Source organism: Eumetopias jubatus, unplaced genomic scaffold (assembly GCF_037043125.1).
Source record: "Eumetopias jubatus isolate StellerSeaLion01/CBP00866 unplaced genomic scaffold, mEumJub1_p1.0 scaffold_8, whole genome shotgun sequence".
Classification (NCBI taxonomy): domain Eukaryota; kingdom Metazoa; phylum Chordata; class Mammalia; order Carnivora; family Otariidae; genus Eumetopias; species Eumetopias jubatus.
The window spans coordinates 130119750-130129145 of NW_028274814.1; the positions used below are offsets into that span (position 1 = coordinate 130119750).

At 54.9% G+C, this 9396-nt stretch overlaps 1 protein-coding gene across 1 annotated transcript; it reads left to right on the forward strand.

Annotated features, from left to right (window-relative positions):
- The first annotated feature begins 1 nt into the window (after position 1).
- Positions 2-7143, forward strand: HMOX1 (heme oxygenase 1). The gene is made up of 5 exons (XM_028088585.2): positions 2-132; positions 1344-1464; positions 3445-3936; positions 4641-4740; positions 6412-7143. The coding sequence occupies exons 1-5, from the start codon at positions 8-10 to the stop codon at positions 6540-6542; spliced, it is 969 nt and encodes a 322-aa protein (XP_027944386.2). The 5' UTR covers positions 2-7; the 3' UTR covers positions 6543-7143.
- The last annotated feature ends 2253 nt before the right edge of the window (positions 7144-9396 follow it).

Below are 9396 nucleotides of genomic sequence, written 5' to 3' on the forward strand. Positions count from 1 at the left end.
GGGATAAATGGACGGCGCGGCCGCGCTCGGCACAGTCACTCTCGCACGTCCTTCTGCGCGTCTGGACACGTCGGAGCCCGCACCGGAGCCCGTACCGAGCGCCGGCTGGATGGAGCGCCCGCAGCCCGACAGGCAAGCGCGGGGCGCGGGGCGCGGGGAATCGGTCTCTCCCGGGAGGGCAGCCCCTGCCGTGCCGCCTAGCTGTGGTCTGCAGTCCCTCTCCGAGACAGAGCCGGGAAGCCTCTTCTCTGAGTTCCCTTGGGCTTTGGACTAAGGAGGAGCCCGGTTTCGGTCCCGTCCGGTGGGGGGTGATTAGAGGGATGAAAGGTGATTTACACGTCTGACTCCCTGGCACAGGGCTGGTAACCAGATGGGAGTGTCCCTATGGTATCTTTTTTTTTTTTTTGGACTTTTTAATTTAATGTCCTTGGAGGTGCTCTCTGCTTAATCTAGAATCCCTGGGGCTGCCGAGGAGCCTGGGTGACAGTGGCTGGTTCTCTTGCCAGAGCCCCCTGGTGGCCGCATCCTCCTCTTACTAGCGGTCCAGCACCTGAACCAGACACCACTGTGGCTGTCCTGTCCCCATTTTACAGATGAGCACTGCACAATTCAGGGAGGCAAGAAGCCCAAGGCCCCCTGGCTAGCAGGTGTCCAAGCTGGGATTTGAACCACAGTCTGTCCACCTCCAAGTCTGGCCCCTTCCCTTCTCCCAAGAGTTTGATGAGTATGTATAGAACCACGGTGATGTTTCTGGAAGGAGTACGGGAGAGAAAAGAGAAATGACAATTCTGCAGGAGGTGGAGACGGACATGGGGCAGAAATACTCTCAGAAAGGGACTTTTTCTTTGAGTAAAACAGAGTTTTGCAGATTTTTTAACCCAAGTGCTTTTATGATGAGCGTAATATTATAAGGGATTTGAGTGTGAAATGTCAATAGAATAGATGAATTAAATTTGGGTCTAAAGCCAATCAAAGCAATTATGATATGAAATATGAATGTTCTTATAAAATATGAATGTTCATGTGAAATATGACCGTTCATACTGCCGGGGCTACTTCTCCCTGGGTGTTGCAAACCTCCCCCCAAACAATAACTGGTACCAGGATTTCCCAATTGGTCATATGACTTGGAGCATGTTGATGGGGCTGCATCCTAAGGTAGTTAGGAACCTTGCCTGTGTATCAGATGGCGGGATGTACTTATTTCTGCAGAGAAGCCTGATACCACTCAAAGGCCTGCTGATGGGCAGGTGGCATCCTCAGAAACTCAGCGTTGGGAGGAACCTTGCTCGGAGCCATCCGTGTTCACCCACCCTCCCTCCCTCCCTCCCTCCCTTCTGCAGCATGCCCCAGGATTTGTCAGAGGCCCTGAAGGAGGCCACCAAGGAGGTGCACATCCAGGCGGAGAATGCCGAGTTCATGAAGAACTTCCAGAAGGGCCAGGTGACCCAAAAAGGCTTTAAGGTATGTGGCCTGGTGGGACCAGCACCGCTGGAGGGTGTGACGGGTGTGAGTGTGTCCGAGGTGCTCAGGCCAGTGGTTTAAGTGGGGATTGGGACCAGGGATGCTGAGGGACCAGAGGGGCATGTCCAAGGGAATCATGTTGCAGATGACATTGAGGCTTAAAGAGGGCAGGTGACCTACTCAAGGTCACGTAGCAAGTTCACAGCCTGCCATGTAGTGCCGTGGAGGGGCTAGGGTAGTAGAGCCAGTTCCTGAGCCCCTGTTCTGTGCTGGGCATTTTACGCACTCCATCTCTAATCTGTGCCTCAGCTCTGGGTAAGGAAGATGAGGAAGGGCAGGCTCAGAGAGGTGAAGTAGCTAGCGGAAGGTCACACAGCCAGCAGGTAAATGGGAAAGGCTGCAATCAGACCAAGGCTGGTTTCCCTTCAAAGCTAGTGCTCCTGACCTAATTCTGATGTGCCTCTGAATTCAGGTAAGGGGTGGCATGTGTTCGAGGCCGAGCACAACCACTGGCTCACAGGAAGATTGTGGGCATCTCCTCTGTGAAGTGGGATTTCGACAGCAGGGTCTTCCTAAGCACCCGCTCTCTGCTAGGCACGGATTTTGCTGTTTCCCAGCACGGCTGAGGAATTCATGCAAATAGAAGGCGAGCGCTCGAAGAATCGGGCAGGTGTCAGGTGTTCAGACATCAGTGCGAGGAGAGGCTTGTTCAGGTTGAACAGAAGGTGCTGGGGTGGGGAGCTCTATCCCCTGACTCCTGACACCCCTCCCTCCCTTTTGCGGCCTGCACCCTCCCCCCACTTCCAGTCGGAGAGATGCTTCGGTGACACGTGTCATACGGTTCCAGGGGGTCAGGCCCTTGGCTGCCACGTCTAGTCTTGGCTTCCTCTCCCCGTCGTCCACCCCCCCCCCCAAGAAGATGGCATATACCCAGTTGTTGGACTGTGGCTGCGGGCCAGCAGGATCCAGGGAGGTGACTGCCGGAGTATCCCATCCCCAGACACTGGGACTTTGGATCTTGCCTCTAAGCCACTGAGTCCAAAGTGGGCACGAAGATCCGGGAGAGAACCCCGTGCTCACGTAGAGGATGCTGATGGAGGGGGGCATTTATCACCACAGCTTCGGAACTGAGGGCCAAGTGCCAGCCTCTGTCTAGTACTTGACCTGTGTCACCCTCCTTGACTCTCACGTCAGCCCCCTTTAGGACATCGTTGTCCCCTTTGGCAGGGGAGGGGACCAGGGCTTGACGGGACAGTCGCTCGGACCTTCCATGACCCAGAGAGGGCAGGTGGCTTACCCAGGGTCACACAGCCCAGGGAGCTGAGGTTAGAACCAGGTTGGCACACTCGATAACCCAGGCTGTTTTGTATCTGGCTGCCTGGCTTTCTGCCCCATTGAGAAGGTTCATGGCTCAGAAATAAGTCGGAAACCTCAACCAGTGGTCCTCCTTCAAACTCAGACTAGAGTATTAATGTGTAACGGGAGATTCCCAAGCCAAGGTGTGCTGAGCCGGTCCCCCCAGCCCAGCCTCTGGAGGTGGTGGGGTTCAGAGTGGGTCTCAGGGAAGGAGAATCGGAGGTCAAAGTCCAGAGGGGCTGGGAGGCTCCCCGGAAGGCGTTCATTCAGGTCCTCCCTTGCTCCAGAGCTGTGCTGGCTCCTAGCAACGCCTCGGCCTGACTCCAGTTTTCATTTCTTGCTCCTGTGAGGTCTCACCGTCTCCTACGTTCTCCAAGCCTAGTTTCCTTTTCCGTAAAGCGGGGATAGCAACTCCTCTGTTGGGGTTTTATAAGGAATAAGTTAGGCTGCACGTTCATCCAGTGGAGTGAAAGGGTTTTCAGTTCCACTGGAGTCGGGGGGGCGGCAGCAGGCGGGAGCCCAGCCTGGGGAGTCCCCGAGGGTCTCGCTAAGGCAGCCGCGAAGGGGCTGGGTGGGGTTCTTGCACGAGGCCAGCAGCCTGACCTACTCGTTTGACCATTTCAGCTGGTGATGGCCTCTCTTTACCACATCTACGTGGCCCTGGAGGAGGAGATCGAGCGCAACCGGGACAACCCGGTCTACGCCCCCCTTTACTTCCCAGAAGAGCTGCACCGCAAGGCTGCCCTGGAGCGGGACATGGCCTTCTGGTACGGAGCGCACTGGCAGGAGGCCATCCCCTACACACAGGCCACACGGCGCTACGTGCGGAGGCTCCAGGACGTGGGGCGCAGGCAGCCGGAGCTGCTGGTAGCCCATGCCTACACCCGCTACCTCGGCGACCTGTCGGGGGGCCAGGTCCTCAAGAAGATCGCTCAGAAGGCCCTGGCCCTGCCCAGCTCCGGGGAGGGCGTGGACTTCTTCACCTTCCCCAACATCGCCAGCCCCACGAAGTTCAAGCAACTCTACCGCTCCCGCATGAACTCTCTGGAGATGACCCCCGAGGTCAGGCAGCGAGTCCTCGAGGAGGCCCAGGCTGCGTTCCTGCTCAACATTCAGGTGAGGGTCTGGCAGCCCAGGGCGGCCGCCGTCCCCCCCGCCCCCGCACCCTCCCTGCACCCCTGCACCCTCCCCCCGCCACTCTGGGGATGGTTCTGTGCAGCGGAAGGGGCTGTGGGTTGTGGTGAAGCCAGGCTTTCAGTTCTGCCACTGACTAGCTGGCTGCTCTCGTCTCAGTTGCTCCATCTGTAAAATGGGGCTATAACAGCCCCCGCCTCTTAGAGTTGTTGGGAGGCTCAAGTGAGTTCATACCCATCGAGGCCCGATGGCAGGAGCTGCCACAGGGCCGGCCCTGTCGTGTCAGCTGTGTTCTTTTGGGGATGTGACGGGCACCGCTGTAGCCCTCTGCGACAGCACTCCGCTACATTGCCATCGTGTGTGTGTGTGGCCAGGTTGGCACGGCGGGGGGAGGGTCCCAGGCGGTGCAGGCATGGCCAGGACACGGGACAAGGGCATGAACAGGATGCCCTCATGACAGGATGCTGGTTGCCTGCGAGCATGAGGGGAGGAGCAAGCAGGTGACGCAGATGCACCTGTCACATTTTCTCTCAAAAGCTGGGTGACGGGAATGGGACTGCTCAATGTTTTTCTTAACGATTTTGTGAAGTCCTCAAGATTTCCTAGCACAACTTAACATACCATCTTCGGCCGGGGCCTAGTGCCATCTCTCACTGGGGCGGGCTCGCGTGTCTTCTGTCTTGTAGCTGTTTGAGGAGCTGCAGGAGCTGCTGAGCCAGGACCCCGAGGACCAGAGCCCCTCGCAGGCCCCGGGGCTGCGCCGGCGTGTTGACAGTGGGGTGCAAGGTGAGGCCTCCCCGCCGGGATGAGCTCTGTGGAAGGCGAGCCCGGGGCCCAGCTGTCTGTCTCTGTTCTCTGAGTATTTTAAGTGAGAAGTAGAGTGCGGGCACAGGGCCCTGGGGCCATCTTTCGGAGTGTGGCTCAGGGCCAGCTGTGCAACCTCAGTCTCTAAAATCAAGGGCGGTCGAGGGCGCCTGGGTGGCTCAGTTGGTTAAGCGACTGCTTTTGGCTCGGGTCATGATCTTGGAGTCCCGGGATCAAGTCCCACATCGGGCTCCCTGCTCGGCAGGGAGTCTGCTTCTCCCTCTGACCCTCTTCCCTCTCGTGCTTTCTATCTCTCACTCTCTCCCTCTCTCAAATAAATAAATAAAATCTTAAAAAAAAAAAAAGAATAAAATCAAGGGCAGTCGACAAGTTCTAGTTCACTGGTTACAAGTACAGACGTGCACACAAAGGACCCTCAGGAGTCATGGGCAGAGCCTGTGTGTGTGTGTGTGTGTGTGCAGAGCCTGTGTGTGTGTGTGTGTGTGTGTGTGTGTGTGTGTGTGTGTGTGTGTGTAGCCCAACGTGGGGCTTGAACTCACGACCCTGAGGTTGTGGAGTCATGGGCAGAGCCTGTGTGTGTGTGTGTGTGTGTGCAGAGCCTGTGTGTGTGTGTGTGTGTGTGTGTGTGTGTAGCCCAACGTGGGGCTTGAACTCACGACCCTGAGGTTGTGACCTGAGCTGAGAGCAGAGCCTGTGTGTGTGTGTGTGTGTGTGTGTGTGTGTGTGTGTGTGTGTGTAGCCCAACGTGGGGCTTGAACTCACGACCCTGAGGTTGTGACCTGAGCTGAGAGCAAGAGTCGGATGCTCAACAGACTGAGCCATCCAGGTGCCCCATGAGCCTCTTAATTTAGATACTTTTTTTCGGCCCTTTCAGGGTTCCTGAGCAGAGACTGCCTGATGTGGGGCAGGGTGGCTGGGAGCGGTCCTAGCTGTTAACCGTGCCATGGGACACCGGGAAGACAAGGAACCCCCCTGGGTCTTATTGCATGTCAGTTCCTCTCTCATGTGCCTCAGAGGGAGACATGTGCTGAGAGAATATCTGGAAAACTTCCAGAAAGACCAAAGTGCTCCACGAAATATACCCTCACTGAGCCTGACACACGGTTGGGCGGGATTGTGGCTCGGCGGTTGGCGGGGGTGAACAAAGAGGTGAAGCCCAGCTGCCTGCTCGGCAGGTTACTGATGCCTTTGCTCCTGGAGCCACCCTCCCCCGCCTGCCCTGTGGCTTCCCCACCTGAGCCGGGACCACGTGGAACCCTCTGTTGGTGGAATTGTGCCTGGGAACATGGGAAGGAGGCCAGTCCTGATGGGATGGGATGAGCTACCTGGTAGGGAGAGGGGTCTTTACCCTCACGCAGTGTGGTCCCCTCAAGTGCTCCTGGAGGGTGTGTTCTCACAATGTGGGCTGGCTGAAAATGGAAAAGTGGACAGCTTGGAGAAGTAGTAAGCTCCCTGTCTTTGGAGGTATCTAAGCAGTGGCCAGAGGGCTCCCCGTCTGCGCTAGCAGAATCCTGGCCTTGAGCAGGGACTGTACTAGAGACTGCTGAGGCCCTTTTGCTGTGTTTTTCTGTGACCTCCCATACGCCCCACCTCTGTCCACCTGTTGGTGACATTGCCCCCTCTCTCTTTCAGACTCGACTCCCACGGAGACTCCCAGAGGGAAGTCCCAGCTCAGCCTTCTCTCCCAGGCACCGCTCCTCCGATGGGTCCTTACGCTCAGCTTCCTGGTGGCAACGGTTGCTGTGGGGCTTTATGTCATGTGAATGCAAGGGCGCTGGCTCCTTACACTGTGAGCTGTGTCCAGTGGAGGGCCTGCTTTCTGGAGAAGGCATCTCTCTTGGCTGGCTTCCTTACCTTAGACATGGGGGGCTGTCTGTGCCCCCCACCCTCTCCCTGCATCCCTGTCTTTGGAAAGGGAGTCTGTGACATCATCTTCCCCAACCAAAAGCACATCCAGCTCACTGACATGAACTTCCAAAGTGGGATGAGCATCCTGCCTGGCCCCTCAGCACTCCCAGTTCCTGCAGCAGAGCCCAGAAGACATGGCCAGAAGTGGCAGCTCTCTTGAACCTCCAAATGCCCTGGGTTCACGGTCTCCTTGACATGCCATGACCGCCTCTCTGTGGGCCATGGCAAGTTTCATATAAATGTGCAACGATGTTGTGTCTTGTGTTTGTCTTGTTTTTTTTGGAGCCACTCTTTGTTACTGGCTCCACCTGAACTGTGGTATTTTGTTGTGTTCTGTTTTTATAGCAGAGTTGGGGGGAGTTTTGGGGGTGGGGTTGGGAGGGAGGTGTTTAACAACACTGTGGCCTTGGCCTCTAACTTTTGCGTGAAATAATAAACTCCAGTGCCTGATAGTAACTGGAAGTGTTTTTCTTGGGCTCTTGTTACCCTTGGGGAGCTGAACGTTTCCCTGCTTGTCTCTTGAATGCCTGGTGGGGAGCAGGGGTGAAGTGGTGGTGGAAGGGACTGGTTTCGGATGTTGGTCTCCGTCCTGAGAATGTGGGGGGTGAGCTTTGGGCAGCTGGTGTGTGAATCTTTGTGTTGAACCTTGTTTGATGCAAGACTCAGCTTTACTGAGGATGGCATTGCCCTGTTAGGCTCAAATGAGCCGATTCTGGGATACAATTTACTTAGTGGATGCAGTGAATCTTTGGGACTCCAGTGAGATCCCTGGGTTCCAATCCTTCCACTCTGCTTTGTAGCTCTGCCTTTGAGGTTAGTTATTAACCTCTCTGGGGCTCAGTTCTGTCACCTGTAACGTGAATACAGCGAGACCTATCTCACCTGCCTGTCTTGAGAAGCAAATGAGATGCAGGTAAAATGCCAACACTGGACCACATGAGCTCCTATTATGAAATGAGGGTGATCGGGGGTTTGTGATTTTTGCTAAGTGATTTTTGTGCTGTGTGTGTGAGTCACTTCCCCTATGTCCCCTCATTTAATGCTCACAGCAAACCCGTGAGGGGTGCTACCACTCGGGGGGGCAGGAAGGATGTAAACCAGATCTGTGCAGCTCTAAAACCCACGTTCCCCCCCACCCCACCCCCGGCCTAAGTCATGAAAGCCACTGAAATATTAATAGTGCAGCTTCCCAATCTGGGCAAGTGAAAACCCCTCCCTGAAGGTGGGAAAGCAGAAGAGAAAGTGTTTCCTTAACACCACTAGTACCTGAGGACTGGGAGTCAGGAGAACTTTGTGCCCAGTCCTGGCTTTGTCACCAAGCCTGGAACCTTGGACAAGTCACTCGTCTCCTTTTGTTCACTGGCAAAATGAAAATAATACACCTACCTCCCACAGCCGGTGGAGGGCCCAGGGGTATCTAAATGCCAGTGCATGGATGGTGGTGTCAGAATCACTGGGGGATCTTGGGCCCCACCCGGAGAGGTTCTGAGCCTGGAGACCTGGGGCAGGACTCTGGAATCCTGTTTGTGAAAAGTTCCCTGAGAGATTCCAAAGTGCAACCAGGCCCAGGAGCCACAGTTTATGAGATTCTGTTGGCCAAGAGCAGGCATTCGAATGGCTGTAGCTCTTCCCACCCTAAGCCTACTTCCCAGCTTTCTGTGAAAGGGACATCAATGTTCATTACTTGTAGTGATAAAGAAAGGAGGGAGGGAAGAGACAGAGAAACAAATCACCTTGATTCTACTTACAGGAAGATGGCCCAGTAGTCTGTATTCTATTCATACTATGGAGAATCAGCTGTTAAATACGATGAGTTGGGCACCTGGCTGGCTCAGTCCCCAAAGCATGCAACTCTTCATTTCGGGATCCTGAGTTCGAGTGCCACGTTGGGTGCAGAGAATACTAAAAAATAAAGATTTTATTTATTTATTTGACAGAGAGAGACACAGCGAGAGAGGGAACACAAGCAGGGGGAGTGGGAGAGGGAGAAGCAGGCTTCCCGCGGAGCAGGGAGCCCGGTGCGGGGCTCGATCCCAGGACCCTGGGATCATGACCTGAGCCGAAGGCAGAGGCTTAACGACTGAGCCACCCAGGCGCCCCAATACTAAAAAAATAAAAAAATAAAAAAAATAGAATGAGTTAAGTCTGTTCTGTCCTCAGAGGAACCTCCATGAAGTATTAATGAGAAAAGCAAGTGTCAGATTCATTTGTGTTTTATACACTGTAAAAAATACACGTATTTTACATACTCCGCGGGAATGTTTCCATGACTGTGGCAAAGGGGATAAAAAATTTCCAGTTGTTCCTCCTCGACAGTGGGAATGGAAAAGAAGGGAAGAGAGATTATGCTGCTGGAGAACGCCGAGTTTTGCCAAATCTGTTTTTCAAGCTAGGCTGGGTATCTGGTCGTGAATTTTCGCAAATTTTAAGCATTGCCAAGGGATGAGAAATCTACAACGAAAAAAGGTATCACCCTTTGGGTCTAAGAAAACATCCTTGAGTCGCAAGGATGGGACGATTTCGGGCCCAGCGTTGACTTATTTCTGACATCTCCAACGTCAGGAGGGTGTGTGACAGGGAGGGCTGGGCGCAGAGGGCAGCGGGCTCCCGCCGGGTGCGACGACGGCTTTTGGAACCCCCAGATCTTCCTGGCCCTGGCTCTGCAGGCGGTCATTTTCCCAGAAGACTTGTAAAAAGGCTCGAGGGGTG